We start from the raw sequence: 22,859 nt of genomic DNA, 5'->3' as shown, positions 1-22,859 counted from the left end.
TCCCAGGGGTGCCAATGACAATGTGCTCACTGATCTTCTGACCTCTTTCCACTGTGGAGACAAGATGTGTTCTGTGGGTACTTCCGTGGCTAAACCCGCTTTCAAAATGAAAGCCTCCTTGCCCATCCTTCCAGAGCTAGAACAAGTTAATTCCAGATTTCCAACCACAGGGGTGTTACCCAAAAGTTTTGTGTTCTTCTACTATAAAATGGGCATGACACCTATCTCACTGCACTGTAGTCAGGATTAAATCCTACACAGTCAACCCTCCATGAGTGTTAGTTTCCCTTTTTCTACTTCCTCCTGTAATTCCCCATCACCCAATTCTTTCTCTTTAGCATAACACTTATTCTTTTTATACCATCCCTTCACTCATGGTTCATTGATTTCCTTATAAATTGGTAGTTTTGAGTCCTAGCATCCTGGCCCAGTGATTTTTTGCTTTGTTAGATATTCTAATTGTGTAGACAGTTTTCCTAAGTACAAATTCTCTTTGATTGAAAAAAACACATTACTCTCAAACTATAGCTGGTGGGAGTTGAAACTGATATAACCATCTATCAAAATTACTAATGCATGTAGCCTTTGACCAGTGCTTCCACTATTACGAATCCATCCTGTATGTACGTGAATATGTGTGAAATAACATATATGCAAGGATATGCATTCGTTAAAACATAACTAAGCAAAATATGATGCACCGAATGGATGACAGCAACAAAAGTATAAAACTGTTTAGGAACTGATGTGGAACAATCTCCAAAATACATTATTAAATGTGAAGAAGAGGTTGCGGAGCAATCTGTATACCAATAGGGGCAAAAAAGAATACATGTAATATATGTAAAAAAAAATGGTCCACATCAAAAAAAGTCTTAAAAAAATAAAATAAAAAAATAAACTACGGGCTGAGGCTCAGTCAGGGTCTGGCTTCTAGAAGGAGCAAAAGGATCATTTCTGAGGCAGCGTGGCATGAAGGTTAATAGAATAGGCTCTGAATTCAGAGGGCCTTGCACACATCCCAAATGCTGCCCTATTCTAATTGTATCATTAGTTCTTTCTGAGCCCCAGTTTCCTCATCTGTAAACAAGAGCGGTAATAAAACCTTTGTATTAATAGGGCTGTGATGAGGATTGAAAGATTAACCCATGTAAAATGCAGTGCGCAGCGTGCGGTGAATCCCAGTGGCTGTTAGCTGTGGTTGTCATGTATGAGGTTGGGAGGAAGAACCGAAGCAATAAGACGGGACCCTCAGATTATATCCAGCACCTCACCTGGTACTTGGATCCTCCTGGGGTTTGACAAACACTGGATCTTCTCATCTTCTAGTGGCAGCTGCTTTAGACACAGGTTATCCAAGAGCGTCACTAACTCATGCGCTGTAAGGGTTTAGAAATCATCTTGTTTAACCCCAGTTTTTCACAGGTGAGCAAACTGAGGCTCAGAGAGAAGTAACTTGCCCAGGGTGGCACAGCTGCTTAGTGATAGAAGCAGGCCTAGAACCTGGGTCTCATGACTCCTGATCCAGGGCTAGTGCTCTTGGACTGTTCTGTTCAGGGCTGGAAGCTTAGTGCCCAGAAGGAGAGGCCCCGCACAGGAAACGAGGCCGGTCTTGCTCTCAGCGAAACCCAGAGGGCCTCAGGTAGCTTCCACCCTACTTGGGACCTTGTAGTTTCTTGTGGACTTTCAGGAAGCTGTATTTTCCTAAGTTCATCCCTCAAAGGGATGGATTCTCTTCTTTGTATCCTTCTATCAGTCCTTGTCTGTGCTTTGGGGAGATTATACCCTTGCACTTACCAGTTCACCTTTGGCCCACAGGCCATGCCTGGGGTGCTCCCCTTCTCTGGGATCTGTCCTGCAGGGTGGTGCCCAAACCCTCTGCTTAGCTGCTGTGTCTGGGCTGTTCCGTGGAGAAAGAAAGGGCCTCAGCTCATGGTGGTCCCACTCACTGACTCAGGAAGTTTGGGGCAACCACTTGCTGCTTTGCTCACTCAGAAAATACAGGTTTGTTGAGCAGCTGATAGGTTCTTACCTCTGTGCCAGTGCTGTAGTGGATACAGAAAATGTCAAAGCCACGTCACTCCCTCCTGCCTTCCCCCTCCCCCCCCAAAGCCAGGCAGACAAAACAATACACAAAGGGATTAATTAGAGAACAATCAAGGCCTCACCTGTGGGGCTGATGAAGGAAGAGTTTGGGGGAAGTTCAGAAGGGGATTCTTGGAGGAGGTGGGCCTTGAGCTGGGCCTTAGAGGATGAGTAAGATTTAAGGAGGGAAAGTACGACAGCACATGAAGCCGGGCAGTGTGGTGGCGAGGGCTGACCACAGCTTGTTTTGTGCCAAGAGCAGACCAGTGGGGTTGGAATGACAGGGAACTTTGTTGGGGTGTATTAGTTTGCTAGGGCTGTTGTAACAAAGTACCACAAATTGGATGACTTATACAAGAGAACTCTATTGTCTTGTAGTTCTGATGACTGGAAGTCCAAGGTCCAGGTGTTGGCAGGGATGGTAACCTGAGGGCTGTTGGGGAGAATCTGTTCCCTGCCTCTCCCCTCGCTTCTGGGGTTTGGAAGCCAATCTTTAGGGTTCCTTGGCTTGTAGAAGCCTCACCCTGATCTCTGCCTTCGCTCTCACCTGGCGTTCTCGCTGTGTGTGTGCGCATGTGTGTGTGTGCGTGTGCACACGTGCGTGTGTGTGTGTGTGTCTGTCTCTGTGTCTGAATTGCCCCTTTTCGTAAACGCGGTCATGTTGGATTAGGGGTCCCACCCTATGCCAGCATGACCTCATCTTAACTAATTACACCTGCAAGGACACTGTTTCCAAATAAGTTCATGTTCTAACCCCCTAACTGGGGCTTAGGACTTTAACACCTGCGTATTCAGAGGACACAAACCAACCCATAACAGGTGGGTGCGTTGGGTCTTTTGTGGTTGTGAGGATCAGAACCCCAACTTGATCGAGCTGAAGCAAAAAGGCAGGTGTCCTGTCTAATGTAACCAACATCTTAGGAAGGCTTGGGGTGGAGTTGAGCCTTTGGGGAGCTCTTCCCGGACTCTTCTCTCTGTCTCTCCACTTCTTCCTGCAGGTCAGCTTCATTCATGTTCCCTCCATGACCGCCTGGCACTGGAAGCTCTCAGCCTCACCTCTTTCCATCTGTGGCCCCAGGAGGAATTCCCCCCCCACTCTAGTTTCATTTTATAAAATAAAGTGTCCCCCTTCTTCCCCCCAACTCATGTCTATCTGGAACCTGAGACTGAAATAAGGTTTTTGCAGATGTAATTAGGCAACTTAAGATGAGTTTACACTGGATTAGCGTGGTCCCCAATGACTGGTGTCCTTATTAGAACACCATGTGACAACGGAAGCAGAGATCTGAGTGATGTAACTATAAACCGAGGAACGCTGAAGATTGCTGGCAGACAGCAGAAGCTAAGAAGATGCAAGGGAGCATTCTCCCTTAGAACCTTCAGAGGGAACGCAGGCCTGCCAGCACCTTGACTGCAGACGAGCTGGGCTTTTAGAACTGTGAGACAATATTTCCGTTGTTTTAAGCCCCCCTCCAGTTAGTGGTAATTTGGTGTGGTAGCCCTAATTAGCAAATACAGTTGTCTGTTCCATACGGACCAATCACTGTGGTCGGAGGAGGTGGGGTCTGTAAGATAATTACCCCCCTCATTTAAACGCCAAGGTTTAGAATTGGGGTCGGGTGGGGAGCAGCAAGGCAGAAGAAGGCATAAAGATGCGTAAGGCCAGCAGAACCGGAGATGTTCATGTCAGTGGATGATAATGTTGGTTTCTTTTTATTTGGTACTTGCTGTGTAGTACACATTGGCAGGATGTTTTACAGATATTGCTTCTAACCCTTAACAATAATTCTGCAAGTGTGATAGACTTTGCCGTTCCAATTTTCCATATGAGGAAGCAGAGACCCTGAGAGGTTAAGTAACAGCCACAGTCACGTAGCTAAAGGAAGCAGAGCCAGGCTTTGAACTCTGTTGCCTAAGGCCTTGCCCCTCCTGCATTCCAGCTGCCAGCCCTGAGGAGGGACTGGTTCTTGGAGGGCGTTAGAGTGGACATAAGTGTTGGGCCTTCATGTGTAAGCTTTAGGGGGTGGCCACAGGCCCCGGGAAGTAATGTTAAGTCAAATCAGCTAATAGCGTGTGTGTGTGCTTGCGTGCGTACGTGTGTGCAGGCTCCCGTGACTGATGGAAAAAGACATTTCAGGCAGAGTTAGCCAACATTGCAGGATGGATGGAGGGGCCCAAGGCAGGAGCTGTGGGAAGGGGCTCTTTCCATCATCCGCATATGGCAGAGGTGAACTCTCCCTACAGAGCCTTTTTTTAGCTGTCTCCTGGGACTTTGCAGGGCCAGTTTCTTCTCTCGCCATCCCCCTGGAGCTCCGAGCAAGTGTCCCGAGCTGGGCAGTGAGTCAGGAGGCTACAAGCCAGAGGATGAATGCCACGGTCACTGCTCTTGAAGGAGTTGGCCGGACAGCTGACCCCATGCCCTCTGGGACTGCTGGAGGGACTGCAGGGTCCTCATCTTCTCCTTGAATGAAATTGTGGCCGTTCCTCCCCTTCCCAGGGAGAAGGGGTGGGTCTCCACTTGCAACCCTCAGGGCTGGGGTTGGTGGTGTGGGCCGGCTGGATGTGCTCGCAGTGGTTTCTGTGTCCATGTGAGCCAAGCAGTTGTCTTTACTGGTGATGGCTGGTGGAGAAGCGATGATCTGGAGGAGTCCCAGGTTCTGCCCCATCCTACAGTGAACATAATTGCCAACCTTGGCCCAGTGCTCCTGGCGTGAGAGGTGCTCATCCTAGTTGGGGGTTCCCAGAATATGACTCCAAGAAAAGGGTTCCAGTGCAAGTGGTTTTGTGGGAAGCTCAGGGTCTTCCAGTAGGAAGTGGGAACATGGTCCAGGGAAGAGAAGTCAGCCGGTGGCTGTGTGCTCTTAAACCAGCTGCGCCAGTGGGTGAATGAAGGTGAATGCTGTGGGGAGACTGGGAAACGGTGCTAAACAGTCACCTTAGAATCATCCCACTCAACAGCCAGAGGAGAGGGTGGGGTGTTTATACACCAGCTTTCTAACTTCCTGAGTGATGGCTGCTCCAGAGGGCTGTTAATTCCTGCGGCTTTGGAGGAGGAGTCCTCAGGCACAGATGCAAATACAGAGAATTGCAAATCAGGCCAGAGAAGGAGGAAAGATCTGAGGGAATGGGGGGACACTGGCAAACTTTGCAGGCATCATCTCCTGTAATCCTCACAGCTGCCCTATGAGGGGAAGTACTGTTATTCTTCCCATTTTACAGAGGAGCAAACCAAGACCAGAGAGGTTGAGTCACATGCTTGAGGTCACACAGAGAGTACCAGGCAGAGTCAGGAGCAGGAGCCAGGGCTGACTGCAGAACCCAAGCTCCTAACCACTGCGTTCCCTTGTCCTCTGTAAGGACCCCTGTGCTTTTCACAAGGTTTCATACTTCTGGCATTTGATGGATTCTCCCAGCATTCCTGAGTGGGAGGCAGGACAGGCAGATGGGGAACCTGGCAGGTCAAGGAACTGAATGTTTATTAAGTGTTTTCTCCTTCCCTAGCATGTGTTTTCAAACACAAGGTCTCACTTAGTCCTCACAATAGCTCAGCGAGGTAGGTATCCCTTTCCCCATTTTTTCCAGATGTAGAAACTGAGATTCAGAGACGCTAAGTAACTTACTCAGTATCACACAGCAGGACAGTGGTTCAACTGGGAACTGAACCTTAGTGTTGTCTGACTCCAGAGATGCATACCCTTCATGGAGGCGAGGGGCTGGTTCAAGGCTGTGCTGATGGGCCTGTGGGACCCAGTCTGCCTCTGAGGGCCATGCTCTTGCCTCTGACATCACCCCAGTCTTCCCCCTTGCCTTCAGCCCTGGGCTGGCCCTGGGCCTATGTTGCCTCAAGAGCCAATCAGATGGTAGCTGAGGAGGTGCTCTAAGGAGCCTGCTGGGAGGTCATCAGGCTCTCCTCTCCATCTCACCTCTGGACAAGGTGCTCCCCCTATGTGTGTGCAGGCAGGGGCTGGTGATGGGGGAGTGGGCTGCTCCCCCATGGACTTCTCCAGCTAGGAGCCCCCCTCTCCTCCCACTGCCCCTGTTCGCTGTCTACCTGATGCTGCTCCTTGGCAGCAGGGGGAGGCAAGCCCTCCACGTCCGCCTGATTTATGTTCATCGTTGAAACAATAATGTTTAATCTGGAAAGGGCTAATCAATTTTTTATGCTGATTATGAATAGGCCAGCTGTGCCTGCTTCTTTATTCATGGAGCTTTAGGAAAAAGCCCATGTCCCGGGCCAGGCTCCCCTGGTGAGTTCTGCTGTAGGGGCCCAGCTTCAAGGAGTGGTGCCTTGGCTGCCTGGCCTGTGCCACTTTGGAGGTGACTCTGTGTGTGTGTGTCTGTGTGTGTGTGTGTGTGTGTGAGAGAGAGAGAGAGTGAGACCAGAGAGGGTAAGCTGACTCCAGGTGGAGAACTGGATGTAGTGTGCATGGGTGCATGTCTGCCTGTGTAGAGGGTGGGATGGGCTGGGGAACAATTAGGGGAGCATTGGATGGAAGGTCAGTGTCACAGGGTCATAGAAGTGGGAGGGCACTCAAAGATCAAGTACCCTGACACCTCCTTTTACAAGTGAGGAATTAAGACCCAGAAAAGGTGAAGCAACTTCCCTAAGGTCATGCTGCTGGTTGGTGGCAGAGGTGGGGTTAGACCCCCCTACTCGGAGGACAGAACACTTTCCACAGCAGTACAAGCAGGGCAGAGTCAGAGAAAGGTACTGTGTGGGCTGCTCTCCTTGAGTTATTGACATCATACAACTCTGACATCTCGGAGGAGCTTGTATTTTAGGTACAGAATGAGCTGTAGATGTAACTTAATGAGAGGTTAAGACAGGCTGAGAGAAAGTTCTCTGAAGTTTGGGCTACAGTTTTCAGGTGTTCTGGGAATCAGTGAATAGGGTCATAGGGAGGGGTGAGTTAGGACGCTCTCTGAAAGAGGAGAAACCTGAGTGGGACTTCAGTGCTGTAAAAGGAGAACGAGCAGAGAGGCCTGGAGAGGGCCTTTGGGCAGGTGGAGAGGCATGAGCTGACGGGCAAAGGCAGGGCTGAGGATCTCAGGGAGGCGTCTGGATCTGAGCCAGACCAGGGAGCCTGTACCTCTGGGCCTGGGTGGTGTGGCTGCCCCACAGGCTGGGGTCCCGTGTGTGGACCCTCCACCTCCCTTCCAGGATGTCACCGATCTTTTGCTGATTCGTTTATTGGCTCAGCAGATGTTTACTGAGCTCTGCTGTGCGGGAGCCGGGGGTTACGTGCATGAACAAGCTGCCGTCATGGTGCTCATGATCCAGTTGTGGGGACGGCAGATGCTAAACAAGCGACCAGGAAAGTGAAAATCTAAAGACACTTGTGATAAATGCCACGACAGAGGAGGAGTGCTCTGAGTGTGGGGCTGGGTGGCCTCTCTGAGGACGTGAGGATTAAGCTGAGGCCAGAGGGTAGTTAGGGGAAGGGGAGGCAGCACAGAGAACAGAGAATGCAGAGGCCTCAGGGTGGGGAAGACAGTGGACCTGCCTGGGGGCAGATAAGGGGTGGTAGTGGCTGGACAGAGAGACACCCTGGAAGGTGAGGCTGGAGAGGTGCTGGGCCCGTTCGGGACAGCCGAGGTTGGCACTGACCGGCTCCCTGCAGAGGACGGCGCAGTCCAGCCTGCAGGCTTGCAGGGGATCAGGGTGGAACTGGGCAACCAGTTACGAGGCTCCTGTGGTTGTCCAGGCAAGAGGTGATGGTGACTTGGACGAGGCGTGGACAGACGTGCTTTGGAGGCTGAATCAACAGGACTCAAGGATGAATCACGTGGGGGGGGGGGCCAGGGAGAGGGAGGTGCCACAGTGGACTCCTGGGGTTCTGACCACAGCACTGGAGGGGACGGTGCGGAGAGTGTGTTAGCAGGTCAGCCTGCAAGCAGTTTGGGGAAGGGTCTTTCTACAGGGCTGGGGTTTGCACAGTGGCTCCCTCTCTCCTTAGTGGTCAGAGAAGGCCAGAGAGTCCACATGGGTTTGAGTAATTTGGGGTTCAGCATTGAGAGGCTGGGATCCAGCATTGGGTTCCTGGTTTCCAGATATTAAAAACGTACCCTAATCTGACGTGAGCTCTAGGGCTGTGTGTGTGTGTGTGTGTGTGTGTGTGTGAGTGTGTGTGTGAGTGTGTGTGTGAGTGAGTGTGTGTGTGTGTGTGTGTGTAATGGATTTTGTAGAAGGAGAAGCTGTTACTTCAACAGCTGGAACAGCTTCTGCAAATTAACTGTGTCATCAGCATTGTGATGAGGGGTCTCTCATGGGCCCCCACTGCTCCTCCCATCTTTGGTGTGTGAGCCGATGACAGGTAGTTGTGCGTGAGGACTGAAGCTCCTTGGGAAGAGGGGAAGATGCTGTTTCAGCCAAGCAGGTTTTAGGGTTTGGCCTGGGGGCTGGGAAGGAATGACATGTAGGAGGCAGCTGGGGGAGCAGAGGACGCCTTGCCCTGGGAAGCGGGTGAGGACAGGACTGTGCCACCTGGCACAGCAGAACTGGAAGCAGTTATGTGCCCTTCCTGTTTCCACATCTCAGGGTTTGCACTTGACCTGTGTTCCCCCCACTGCCAGTGCAACCTCTTGTCACATTCCCCAGCTTTCTAGCCCTTTCTCTGTCCTGGGAAATGCAGCAAAACAATAAAACCCGACTTGTACTGAGAGTGTTACACTAATGCTCTATTTCAGGGCCTGTTTTAGGTTCCTATTGCTGCTGTTAACGAATTACCACCAATTTAGTGGCTTAAAACAATACACGTTCATTATCTTGTTGTCCTGTGGGTCAGAAGCCCTGAAATTCAGGTGCTGGCTGCTGCGTTCCTTCTGGAGGCTCTGTGGGAGAATCTCTTTGCCTTTGCCAGCTTCTAGAGGCTGCCGGCATTCCTTTGCTTGTGGCCCCTTCCTCCATCTTCAAAGCCATCAGCATAGCTTCTTAAAATTTTTCTCTCTCTCTTGTCCTTTCACCTCTGTTTCTGTTGTCATATCTCTGCTCTGACGCTGACCCTCCTGCGTCCCTTTTATAAGGACCCTGTGGTTCCATTGGGCCTACATGGGAATTCAGGATACTCTCCACATCTCAAGAGTCTTACCTTCATCACACCTTTGGGGATTGGGATATGGACATCTTTAGGGGGCCATTTTTCTGCCTACCACAGGGCCAGATGGTAAATATTTTAGGTTTTGCAGGCCACACACTCTCTGTTGCAACTACTTAATTCTGCCGTTGCAGGATGAGAGTGGCCACAGACAATAAGTAATGAATGGGCATGCTGTGTCCCAATAAAACTTTATTCATGGTCATGGAAATTGAATTGCACGTAATTTTCACATGTCACAAAATATTATTATTTAGATTTTTCTCTCTTAAAAATGTAAAAACGTATTCTTGTGGGCTACAGAAAAGCAGGCGGTGGCCTGGATTGGCCCATGGGCTATAGTTTCCTGGCCCCCTGCTCTAGATGCATAATATCCTTTAACCTTTAGAACTCCCCTACCAATGGGCATTATTATCACTCCCATTTGCAGAACGTTAGTGCAGCTAAGCAGTTTGCCCAAGGCCACTTGGCTATATGTTGGCAGATAGGGTTAGCCAGGCGTGTGCGTGGTTTCCCCCAAATGTGAGCTTTATCTTCCCCGTAGATACAGCAAGTCTGGGTTTACCTCCCTCTAAAATTCCTGGGCACTGCTTCTGTCACATGCAAAGTAAATCTGGGAAACTTCTTATTGGATGGAACACGCTCAGGTGTTATAGAAAGACCACAAGGGCTTTGGTACGTGAACCCTCTTGTTTGGGGCTCCGAGGCATAGGAACGCAGCTTGGGCTCATTTGCTGTGTGTTATTTCGCCACCTCCCAAAGGCTAAGGAAGTCTGTCCTGACAGCAAATGGTGCCGCTGTAAGCAAAGAATGCTTAGGCTTTAGTTGTTTTTTTTTTTTGCACTACGCGGGCCTCTCACTGTTGTGGCCTCTCCCGTTGCGGAGCACAGGCTCCGGACGCGCAGGCTCAGCGGCCATGGCTCACGGGCCCAGCTGCTCTGCAGCATGCGGGATCCTCCCGGACCGGGGCACGAACCCGCGTCCCCCGCATCGGCAGGTGGACTCTCAACCACTGCGCCACCAGGGAAGCCCTTTAGTTTTTCCCTTCCTATATTTTTGGGTGTAGGAACAGCTGAAGGTTGTTGGGAGAAGGGCTTTGGGGTTTCGTGAGGGTGAGCCCATCTGGTTTTAGAAGTATGAATGCGAGTCACTGTGGCCTGGCTTTCTCCACCGTGGGCATGAGCTGTGGTTGAGGACCTCCTCAACCAGGGGGAGACCCGGGGAGCCCAAGTGGGCCTGGATTCCAGGTTGGGAGTTGGTGGTCATCTTCTCTCTGGCTCTCTGCTGTCTCCATACCTTATTCCCCTTATTCATGGTTCACACAGGCTGTCCCCTCTGCCTGGAAGACTCCTCTTTCCTTTCTTCAGCTAGTTAACTAGTGAACTGGCTCCTCATCCTTCGGAGCTCAGTTCTTTGTCTCCTTCTCCAAGAAGTTCTCCCAGCCTGGGTTTAATCCTCTGGACAAAGGCTCTTATGGTACCAGCTACCCTCCCTCTTCATGCACTTATCAGAGCTGGCCGTTTATCTTTCTTTGTGATCTCGTGATTAATTCCTGTCTCCCTATTGGACTTCATGTTCCTGTAGTAACTCCGGAGGCTGGTGGCCGTACCCAATTTGGACTCACTCCCCATTGAGTCCCCACTGACCAGCACAGGGCCCTGCACATAGTAGTCACTCAATAAGCATTTGTTGGATGAATAAACGAATGACCTTTAGGGAATATATTCTACTCTGTACAATGGGGGTGATTGTATCTCCTCTACCTTAACCTTAAGAGAGGGTTGAGAATTACATAAGAGCAAGATATTATGCAAATACAAGGAATTACCCATGGTTGAGCATTCAGTGCCTGCAGAGCAAAGATATCCTGACATCCCTTATTCCAACCAAGCTCAAGTTCAAGGAAGAGTCCTCACACGGGCAGGCATGCGGTGGAGGGTGTAGAGCTCAACCTGCCCGATTCTTGGGTCTGAGCTCCTGGCACCACCCGTCTCTGGACCCTGGGATGGGGTGTGAGCACTTGACTCACGGGCGCTCTGCAGCTCCACGGACAGCTCATCACCTCTGTACTCTGATCACCCAGGGGATGCCTGCCCTGGTGGGGCCCTGGCTGTGGGAGTCCTCAACTTCATACAGCACTGCCTAGGATCTCTGGTATCTTTACCCCAGAGATCTCTGTCACAGGCAGAGACATAGACCTGTCACCCTGTGCAGCTGGACAAGTTATTAAGATGGGAAATGTTGAAAGATTAGATTTATGACAGCCAATGGTGGGTTATGAACAATAATTTATCAAATGTCAGTGCCTGCAGCCTACAATTTACAGAAGGTTTGCTTAAACTGAGAAGATCTGATTGGACTGTGCCCTCCCCCACCTCTAATGAATGACAGATCTAATGGATGGCTTTCCGGGCTGGCCGGCCACACTGGGTGTTTATCTGCTTTTTATTAATCATTATTATCACAACATTTCCATAGAGTCCCTCTACCCACAGCTCTCGAAGTGCCCAGCCACCTTGAGGGAACTGTAGCCACTTTCGGGAGGTGTTTTAGCTATCCTGGATCAGCTGGAAGGCCTGGAGTCCCCTCACCAGGAAGAGGATGGGGAAATCATTCATTCACTAGGAAATACATACTGGGCACCAGTTGTGTGCCAGGTGCCTTGGATGCAATGCTGAGCAAAACAGAAGTCTATCATCTAGAAGGAAAGAGGGAGATGAAGCAAATATAAATTGAGGCAAAAGTGCAGTTGTGTAATTGCTCTTGAGGAAGGCAATGAACTCTGAGAATGTACACAGGGAGGCTTCCCTGAGGAGGTGACAGTTGAGCTGTGATTTGAAGCATTCTTCCCTCGATGAAGAATTCCTATTCATTCCTTCTAGGCAGAGGGGATGGCACGTGCAAAGGCCCTGGGCAGTGAGGGAATATGCTGGTGGTCAAAAGAGGCCATCTCTTCAGGGCAGATGGAGCTTGGGGAGGGCAGAGGGAGGAGAAGGGGCAGGACACGTAGGCAGGGTCAGACCCTGTGGGTCGTGCTAAAGATTTTGGCCCTGGGAAGTTGGTGAAGTAGTTGAAGCAAGAAGTGACGTGATCAGTTTATGTTTGGAAAACTCCCCTTAGCTGTATGGGGAAGAGGGCTTGGCACAGAAAGGAACATGAGTGGGCAGACCAGTTAGGCGTCTTTGGGTGAAAGAGGGTGGTGGCTTTTACTCACTGACAGAACAGACCTGAGAGCCTCCTTGTCCAGTGCTCTTTTCATTAGACCACTGTGTCCTCCTCATGGAGGCATCAGATGGGGCACCCACTACTCCTGCTACAATTATTGGGGGTCTTCTGTAGGCTCTATTCTAGACCCTTTATGTATGTTGTTTCATACAACTCTATGAGGTAGGTACCCAAATTCCCATTTTACAGATGAGGAAGCTGAGGTACAGAGGGATTATGTCACTGCCGAAGCTGATGCACTTGGAGCCAGAACTTGAGTAGGGGCATTTTGACCCAGAGCTGGCATTGGAATCACTATGCCTTGCTGCCTCTCAGATCCGACTGTCCTGACCAGCAGGTGGGCATTCCCAGGGAGCGTGCCCATGGCCATCCTAGGGTGGGCTGCTCCTGGCTTCTTGCTTCTCCTTCTGTCAGCTACTTGTTACCATCCTGCAGGAGGAAAGAAGCTTGGTCTGACCTGTGACGCCCTCGGCAGAGCCAGGTAGATGATTGTCCTGTACCTGGAGGCTCTTCAGCAAATTGGTAAGAGTTTAGCATTGTGCCAGCCTCCTTACAAGAACTTAGACAGGAATGCTGTTTTGTAATTTCTGGGGAGGACCCTTGTTGAGAAGGGCCTCGGGTTCTGCTGTTGGCCTAGCTTGGCAGTAGCAATAGCTAATGGCTCTGCAGAACCAACACTTTCATCTTTCAGAACCCCAGAAATAACACAGATTCCATGGAAAACAGGTTCTAGGTGTCCTTGAGCTATTATCGTCATTACGATTTTTATTATAATAAATTGTTCTGAGTGGGAAGCTGGAGATGGGGCTGCACCCACCTTGAGGCAGGGCAGCTATTGAGTGGGGAGACGGAGAGACACCTGGATGCCTTGTCCCCTCCCCTGACCCCCCAGCGTCTACATGGCGATATTGGGGGTCCCCTCTTCTTACCTTGCCTGAAGGTCCTTTCAGGGTTGGGTTAAGCAGTACTGGGCAGGGGGCACTCTCTCCAGCAGGTACTGCTAAAATGCAGGTGTGTTTTTCAGAGGCTGTCGCCTTTTTCTAGTAGGACATTCGGCTGCACCAAGGTCTCCTCATGGCTAGGGATTGCCTGTTTTGTTGGCCCATGTTCCTAGCATGGTGTTTGTCATTTGATGGGCCTGCAGTAAATATTCATTGGCTTAGGCTAAGAAGTGGCAAGTTGGTTTCATTTCATATGTTAACTTTTGTCGGTTGGTAGCGGCTGCGCGGAACCCTGGGTTGAGAGAGATTTTGAGGCATCATCTGGGCCCAGCAGGAACGAAGGCTGTGATGGATTCGTGATGTCTGGCAGGGTGTGCTTGGGGTACATTAATCAGCTATTGCTGCATAACAAATTACCCCAAAACTTAGTGCCTTAAAACAACAGACATTTGATATCTTACAGTTTCTGCGGGTCAGGAATTTGGGAGTGGCTTTACTGGATAGCTTTGGCTCAGTCTCTTCGTGAGGTTCCAGTCAAGATGGTAGCTGGGGTAGAGTCATCTGAAGGCCTGAGTGGGGAGGGAGGAGCTGCTTCCAAGATGGCCCACTGTCGGCAGGAGGCCTGGGTTCCTTACCACGTGGACCTCTCCACAGGTTGCTTGAGTGTCCTCGTGACATGGCAGCTTGTTTCCTCCTGAGCAAGCATTCCAAGAGAGAAAGCAAGGAGGACATCTTGGTGACAGTCTTGGGAATTGGACACCGTCACTTCCTCCATGTGCTGTTTGCTAGGAGTGGGTCATTAAGTCCAGCCCCTACTTGAGGGGCAGGAATTGCAGCAAAATGGGGTATCAGCGGATAGGGTGACTGTGAGGTGTCGGGGTTCCTGGTGCTGAGAGGAGGGATGGATTTTCTGCCCAAGGCAGACATCAGACATCAGTGTTTTGGCAGAGTCCTAGCGAGCTAGAGCTCTATTGTCTGCCTCAGGCTGGGGTGGGTATGGTTCACTCCAGCCACTTCATTAGCATGGGGACTTGTCCTTCCCCCCATCAGGCAGCAGTGGATGGCTGCTGGCACCCAGCCAGGTGTGGGCTGGGCCATCTCAAGACCTTGAGAGCCAGATGTTGTTTGCTGCTGATGCCATGGTAACCTGCTTAGGTGCCCTGGGCAGTCTTCCTGGCTCCTAAGTGGGAACTGCCTGGCCTTGGCACCAAGGCCTGGATTTGCTTCTGTCTACATCCGGAGCTGGCCAGTTCAGGGTGTGCTGGATTTCTTAGCATTATCTTTTGGTGATGTCGTTTCTGAATCCAGAATATGTCTGATGTGAATGAGCATGGGGACAACAGGATAGAGTATTTGAAATTGGACCATCTTGGAAAATCTGGGACATCCCCCATCTTGTGACTGATGGGCCAGTCCCCATGAGGCTGGGGCTGCCTGGGCTGCAGGCTCTGGTGGGGCTGGCTAAGAGACCCAAGTGAAACTCCCCCCAGGGGTCATGTTGAGGCTTCTCTAGAAGGTCCTGACTTCCGGCCTCCTTATTTTGGGCTGAATGAGGACCTGGCCAGTGCTTGGCTGCTTAACGTGGCATTTTGGAAACATTGCCCGGTAACCTGGCTTTATGGGAATCCTCCTGGTTGATTTTCTGGAGGGTCTCTCACTTTGCCCAGTACTAGGGCATCACGTCATGTGGTCTCTTGATTCTTGGACCCCAGCTGACGGCAGTCTGCTGACATTTTTTTTTCTTCCTGTTTTATTGAGATATAATTGACATCCATCACTGTATTAGTTTAAGGTGTGCAGCGTGATGGTTTGACTTACATATATTGTGAAATGATTACTGCAATAAATTTAGTTAACATCCATCATGTCATATAGACGTGCTGAAGTCTTAACCTGAGCCCCTGGTGAGCTAAGCCCCTAGGAGGTGACAAATTTCTTGTTGCCCTTCTCCCCACCCCTTACACACACACACACACACACACACACACACACACACGCACACGCACACACGCACACACACACCACACACACGCGCGCGCACACACACCCCCCCCCCACCTCCCCAGACCATACAAAGCTAGAGAAACTTTTTCCCTGATTATTTTTCTTTTTCCAGACAGGGACATTGATATATTTGAATCATGGGCTGACAGTAATTAAAAATCACATAACGTCATTTTAAAATGTAGTTGTTTTAGTTAATTGATATTGCCGCCAGACCCAGAGGGAGAAAAAAAAGAACAGGGGAAAGAAAGCCTTAGAAGGGGAGAGAGGTTTCTGCGAGTGACTGGAGGCAGCTGAGGGCCCTGCTTGAATCTAATTGCTGCAAATGCTGCAGGTTGTTTCTGCTAATGGTTTCTGCTAAAGGTCTGGGGGATGAGGCCTGATTGGAGGGGGGTGACGTTTGTTTCAGCTGCACGAGGGGTACAATTCTGCTTTCGGGACAGGGTCTATTTTTCCTTACTCTCTATCAGCATAAAGTACTTCCAGCGAACACTTTGAATCAAGGTTCCATTTAGAGATACTTTATTCATATTTAATTACAGCCTGTAGCCCCAATCTTTAATTACGGTTTTTTATAAGCCGGCTAGGAACAGTCACTAGCAATCAATAATTGTGTGTGTGTGTTGTGTGTGAGTGTGTGTGAGCACAGGAGGGTGTGGGTGTCTGACGTGCTTCCTGATAAAGGGGAAGAGGATGGCTGCAGGGGCACCCCGGAGGTGGTGGGAGTGCATGGGTGGGGTGGCGTGGGCGGGGTATCTGCCCAGCAGGTTCCCTGCGCCGATGGGTAGTGCATCCTCACTTGCCATGCCTCTTTGCTTCCACTGGTCAAATTGAGGATTTGGGCAAGTCCTCACAGCTGGGCCTCGTTCAGGGTGCTGAATGGGCACCTGGGCTTTGGTGGTATCTTGGGACCCCCCCCCCGACCCCTGGTGCGAGCAGGGAACTGTGGGAGGCCCCCTCCCCATTCCCTGGGGATATGGGGGACCAGTCTTCCTCTTACCCTGAAGATTGGGACGTGCTTGCCTTGACGCGTTCCTCCCCCCGCCTCCTCGCCCCCTGCAGCGCTCCTGGCAGCTGTTCCTGCCACACAGCCCCAGTGATGCCACGTCACTCTTCAGTTGCAGTGACTCTGCAGCGTCCCTGCAATGACTCTGATTTGAAGACTGGTTGTCCTTCTCAGAGAATGAGCAAGTGTTCCCAGGGAGCCAGGCGGAGGCTTGGGGTGGGAGTGGGGTCAGATGACCCCCAGGTCCCCTTGCCCATCCTAGCTGCCGGAGGTGAGGGTCTGAGTTCACAGCTTTTCTCTAGAAAACATTCTCCTTGGTGCTCCTTCAGGAATTACCAGAGGCTTTCCAAGGAAGTGGTGTTGATCTCATTATGTTACGGACAGGAATGTTGCTGAAGTTCCATCTCCCTTCGGTTCCTGGATCCCAGTCCCAGCAAGAGGGTGGGGAGGAAATGGAACTCTCACGTACTGGCCTCTTGGGGGTACCGGGCACCATGCCCAGGTTTCTTTCATCTATCCCCGCTGGGGCCTGAGAACACACTGTGTCAGTCAGAGCCCCTTCAGTTGTGTGTGACGGAAAACAACTCAAACTACCTTCAGCAAAAAAAAGATATTCTAGGGCGGGCATCCAGGCATGGCTAGACCAGGGGCTCAGCCATTGTGAGCAGGATTCACTCTCTCTCTTGACTCTGCTTTCCTCTTTGTTGCTACTGTGTGACCCCTGGTAGCTCCAGGCTTCAAGTTCAATTTTCAGCTTCAAGTTGAGCAGAAAGAAGGAGAAGCACTTCTACAGTTTAAGCAAAAGTAAAACAATTGAGTCTGATTGGACCACTTGGGTCAATCTCTGATGTAATCAGTGTGGCCTGAGGTACCTGGGGTTCTGAATGATCAGGCCAGGGCCTCACCCCACTCTGGAGTAACAGGTGGAGTCCACCTAGGTAAATCCCACTCGTGACATGTGCTTTCATGTGTGAGGCCTTTGGAATAGTAGCAGTGTGGGAGTAGGATGGTCCAGCCATTTCAAAAGGAGGAAAGAGTTGATACAATCCCTCTCCGATAGAAAGAATAGTGGATTCAGTCCTTCAACAGTATTTGTTTAGCACTGACTAGTTCCAGTCCTGTTCTAACTGTAGGGAAGTCAGCAGCAAACAAAACAGAAAAAAATTGCTGCCTATTTGGAGCTGATGTTCTAATGCGCTATAGGGCTGACGGCCCTTTCGTTCTTAGTCTAAGCCCAGGTCCAGGATAAAGCGTTCTTGTGTGGAGAGACCCAGGGTGATTCAGGCGGATGATGTGAGAAGAATCTGGCCCTTAGGGAGCCCAGAACTCACGAGGGAGGGAAAAAGGCAAGTTGGGGAAGGGGGCAATAGGAGGGGTACAAATAAATACCCAATAAGGAAGAAGGGGGACGGGAGGCCAATCTGTACCCATCTCCCGTGACAGAAAAAGGTAGGCCCCTCCCGTGTTGCCTGGACCTTTGGCCCCCGCAGGATGTTGATAAATGGCATGGAGTTAGTGAAAGCTACCAAAATGATGACAGGACTGGAGGGAGTGATTTATGAGATGAGATTAGCAAAGTGATGGTGCAGCCTAGCAAACAAAGGGATGGGGTGGTGGCCGTGGGTCGTGTGACCTCTGAAGTCCAAGGAGAGGGGAGGGGCTGAGGGGTAGGATGGAGTGGCTGCTGCCGAAGGGGGACGAAGAGAGGCAGCAGGGGCACGGACTGAGTGGACCTCAGCATGAGAGCCTGGGTGGTGTGAGAAGGAGCGGAGGCACGTGGCATACATATGCACATTTGCGTGCGTGCGTGCGTGTGTGTGTGTGTGTGTGAGTGAATGTCTGGCCTTTCCAGAATTGTGAGGCTATACAGGGAATTCAAGAAATGGAGGGGATGAGAATTTCAGACCTGGACAATTTTGCAAAAGGCTTTTGGGGCCCTTCTTCCCATCTGGTAGAATATTCATGTCTGGACCATCTATCTGACCACTCAAGTCAGACAGACCTTTCCTTCAGGAGAAATGGCATTTCTAAGAGGGAAGGAGGGGAGGAAGAAAGGAAGAGAAGATGGAAGAGTAAGGGGTATATGTTCCATTTCACAGAGAAAGTGAGGCGGAAGGGGCAGGGGTCTGCCCAAGGTACTCGGGGTGGCATCACGCCTGAAGACCGAAAGCAGGGCTCTGGTGTGCAGAGACCTCTGCCAGGTGGCTGGGTCAGGAGTGGACTTGGGGACCCATGTTGAGGCTCAGGCAGCGACAAGTGGTAGCTGTTGGGTTTGGAGCCTCTAGCCTGGGCTTCCTTGAGCTTTCCGGATTGGCGGGGTTGGAACATCTTCCATCGGATCCCCGGGCTTGGGCTGCCCTGGGCCCAGGTTCTGTTAACTTTTGATCATATCCATATGTGAGAGCCTCGGAGACACAATGGTGAGTAATTAAATAGGTGGATGACGCACGGTTCTGAACACTCGAGATGGCACTCTTTTGGCTTTAAATGGAGGTGCTCAGGGTACCCCTGCACAGGTATGAGACCCACCCTCCACGTGTGTTTTCTGTCTCACTCCCTGCCCTGGTGGCTGGTGTGAATTTCCGTGGCACTAAAGGGCCCAGGCAAAGCAATTGATAGAGGAGAAAATCTGTCTTGGGGGCACTGGGCAGTGCTGGCCCTGGCCCATCCTCCTGGCCCCTCTCACTGAATTGCGTCATCTTAATTGCTCTGTCCTCTCTCCACTCTTGACAGATTCATGATTTGTTCATGAGCTTTGATGACACCCCTCTGGGAGCTGCCTCCCTGGCCCAGGTCCACAAGGCGGTGCTGCATGATGGGCGGACGGTGGCCGTGAAGGTCCAGCACCCAAAGGTGCAGGCTCAGAGCTCAAAGGACATTCTTCTGATGGAGGTGAGAGCCTTCCACCTTCCCCTTCCTTCATACTCGTTCTACATTTCCCTGGGATCCAGGCAGTCCCAGTGAAACTGGTTCAAGGCCTATAGTTTGGAGTGTGGCCCTTTGAGCAGCAGAGTGAAAGACGAGAGCTTGAGACCACAAAGGAGGTGTCATGACAGCGCTGTGACCAGGGGACCCGTGGCAGGGTTGCTTGATTTTTGATTCATTCCTGGGAACTGTCTGTGGGTGGTCTCAGAACACGGTGGGCATCTGCTGGGGCCAAGGAGACCTCAGGGGGATATTGTAGAAATGAGACGACCCACAGGTGACTTCCTTGGGGGTAGAAAAAGTTACTTGCTAATTTGTTAAATTATAACAAAAGGGAGCATGTGGTCAGTCAAGGGATATGGAAATGACAGGCAGATCGCATAGAAATATTTATGCAGATGGCACATTTGCTTCCCTGATACTTTGCTTTGAATGAACAAAACGTGTCTGCCCTAAAATGGCCCTGGGACAGCTGTAGTGGGGACTGTGCCTCTGGACTTTCTAGCTCCATGCTTGGAGCAAGGAAAAAGGGTGAGCGACCCGGGTTGGGGCGGTAGCCAGCACCCCCAATGGAGGTCAGCAGTCTGCCTACCCTGCCAGCTTGTTCTTCTCCTTCCTCTTCTCTTTCCCTTTCCTTGGTTCCCTTTCCTCACTTTGGACACTTAGTTTACTCTTCCAGCTCACTTTGGCTAAACTTAACACGTACATAGGACACAAGAGTGAGTGACCTGCATCTTCATCTTCAGGGGAGCTCCCCATTTAGTGGGGCAGACAGGCTTGTACACAAAACAGCCCTTGACTATGAGCTCCGTCAAAGGGGTGTTTGCAGAGTGCCGTGGAGCCCTGCGCCTGGAATGTTGGGGGCATCAGGGGGGCTTCACCAAGGCACCCACGAGACAGCCGGGCAGGGGAAGGTTGACCCAGCCTGTGTGAAGGCCCCGAGTCTTAGGGGAGCAGGGTGTGCTTGGAGAGCTTCAGCTGGTTCAGATGGAACGAGCTGGGCGTGGGTGCAAATGAGGCTGGGAAGGTAGGCAGGACAGAACATGAAGGGCCTCGTATTCCAGGCTCAGGCGCAGAATGGTATACATAGTAAGTACGTATTTACTGTGGAACCGAGCAGATCTGATTTTCTTTTGTAGTCAGTGGGGAACCATTTAAGAATTTTAATCAGGGGAATGTCGTGATCAGATGTGCCTTAGAAATAAAAGTCTGTTGACAGTCTGGAGGATGTATTGGAAGGCAGAAAGACTGTAGCCAGGGAGACTAATTGAGGGGCTGCAGCCTTGGTCTGAGAGAGAAAAGATGATGCGAACCCAGGCAGTGTAATGGGGGTGGAGGAGAGGCATGGATTCACAGGGTGGAATCATCAGGACTTTGTGACCAGCTTTACATGGGATGGGGGGAAATACTGGTATGAATGAAAATGAAAACAAATTGTAAGTTTCTGGCTTAAATGATTAAATTTAGGTGCCTTTAACGATGTGTATCAGTCGGGATTCAGTTGGGGGAAAAAAGAACTTGCTCTAGGTATTTCAGAGGGAATTTAAAACAGAACATGGGGTTCACAGGGCATGGAATTGCTGAGAAGCCAAGTGGAATGGTGAGATAGTCACCAATAGCGGGAAGCCACTGCCACCCTCCAGGTGGAGGGACAAGGAGGAGAGGTGGTTCCCTGGAGCCCAGGTGCTGGGGGCACCTGAGGGGAGTGGATCGCAGACCTCGGGCCTGTCACCTGGGGTTGGAGCCACAGATGCTGTTTGAGGCAGTGGGTGTTTCACCTCCTCCTGTTCCCCCCGCCCACTCCCCTGTATTCCATCAAACCTAGCTGGAAGCCGGTTGGCAAGGGAGCCTGGGGAATGTAGTTTCTTATGAGATTAAGGGGGTGGGATGGATGTCAGAGCAAGTGGAGTGGGTGACGGAGCAACTATGTTCTGTAAGACATTGCCGTCAGCAGTTTTAGATCAGGATCTCTGTCGGTCTGCACTTCAGGCTGGAAATACAGATTCTGGATTTATCAGCAAGGAGACTCATGGGAGCTGAATCTGGGGCAGTAGCTGAGATGACTTAGAAAAGCTATATAGAGTAAAAATAAAAGGAGGGGGCAAAGAAAGAGCTGTGAGGAGCATCATGCCCAGGAGGATGAGTTCCGGAGGGAACTAAGAAGGCATGGTCAGAGGGATTAGAGGAGAGCCAGGGCTGAGCAGCTATGTCCAATGAGAACAATGTAGAGAAGAGAGCACTGTCAGTTATCTAGCATCCCAACTGATACAACCACTAGTCTGCGTGATGAACCACCTGAAAACGCAGTGGCTTAAAACACCAGTCGTGTATTTTGCTCATGACTCTGCAACCTGGGCAGGGTGTGGCAGGGAGACTCATCTCTGTTTTATTTGGCGCCAGCTGGGGTGGCTTAACTGCAACAGGAGGACCCACTCACACGGCTGGCAAGTTGGTTCTGGCTGTTGGCTGGGAGCTCAGCTGGGGCTGTGGGTCAGGGCCTTAGACCCTCACCAAGGCCTCTCCAAGGCTGGTTGGGCTTCCTCACAGCATGGTGGCTGGGTTCTAAGAGGGAGTGTCCCAAGAGAATAAGGCTGAAAGCACATCATAGTTTTATGACCTAGCCGTGGCAGTCACGCAGGTTACTTCCTCCTTTATTGGTAAGAGCAAGAGTCACAAAGTCCCCCTTGGTTTAAGAGGCAGGGAAATAGACTCTGCCTCCTGATGGGGGAGTGGCACGGTTCCAGAAGAGCATTAGAGGGGGAGGTATTGTTGCAGCCATTTTGGAAAATATAATCTGTCAGAATTACGGCATGTTGTCAAATGCAATATAAATTTGTGAAGCTCTGGAAAGAGTATTTTGGGTTTGGTGACTTAGAGTTCTTGGGAAGAGCAGGGAGAGTGGGGTGAGTGGGGTGGAAGAGAATTTAGGCCTCAGGGAGCAGAGACGGTTAATGTAGACTACTCTTTTCATGTTTAGCCATGGATGGTGGGGGAGGGTTGCATAGTGGTTAGAGCAGAGCACAGGCTTAGCGGCGGGGACCTGGGGCAGGCTGTAGCTGATGGGGAAGGGGCAGTGGAGCCGGAGACTTGGAGATTTAGGAGAGAGAAGTAACTGATAGATCTGGTTTAGGAGGGGCCTGGAGGGATTGGGCTCCAAGGACACAGGTGGAAACGTTAGGCTTTGGCAGCCTTTGCTTGAGGCTAGAGGAAGGTGGTAAGGCTGGGTACAGACGAGTGAGTGGGGCAGAGGGGGAAGGTGGGGAAAGTGGACAGCTGAGTCGTACCAGCCTGATAGCCTCTATTTTTTCTCTGAAGTAGGAGGTAAGACCATCTGCTGAGAAAGAGGGGGTAGGAGGTGGCATGGAGGCTCGAGCGGGGAAATGAAGGTTTGGAATATTGCTGGGTGCAGTGGAAAAGGGAGCTGACCGGGACTCGGGAGCGGGGTTGCCGAGTGGCATTGGGCAGCCACCTGGAAACTTTAGTTTTCTGAAGCATCAGTCAGTAGCTATGGAACAGCCATAGATGCAAGTGCACTGTGAGTCTCGGAGGATCCCTGGGTGTCCTGGGACCCAGCAGCCA

The 22,859-nt window shown here is 51.0% G+C and overlaps 1 protein-coding gene across 5 annotated transcripts in view; it reads left to right on the top strand.

The window, feature by feature from the left end:
- The window catches only part of ADCK1 (aarF domain containing kinase 1), a 155,542-nt gene that overhangs the window by 52,805 nt on the left and 79,878 nt on the right, over positions 1 to 22,859 (top strand). For 4 of the 5 annotated variants that reach the window (XM_033850775.2, XM_033850771.2, XM_033850774.2 and 1 more), the window contains one exon: positions 19,089 to 19,247. The exons of the other annotated variant lie outside the window; for it this stretch is intronic. In XM_033850775.2, coding sequence (XP_033706666.1) covers positions 19,089 to 19,247 — 159 coding nt within the window. The remainder of the gene's footprint in view (positions 1 to 19,088; positions 19,248 to 22,859) is intronic. 5 annotated transcript variants of the gene reach the window in all.

Source organism: Tursiops truncatus, chromosome 2 (assembly GCF_011762595.2).
Source record: "Tursiops truncatus isolate mTurTru1 chromosome 2, mTurTru1.mat.Y, whole genome shotgun sequence".
In the NCBI taxonomy this organism is placed as follows: domain Eukaryota; kingdom Metazoa; phylum Chordata; class Mammalia; order Artiodactyla; family Delphinidae; genus Tursiops; species Tursiops truncatus.
This window is presented reverse-complemented; position numbering and strand designations above follow the sequence as displayed.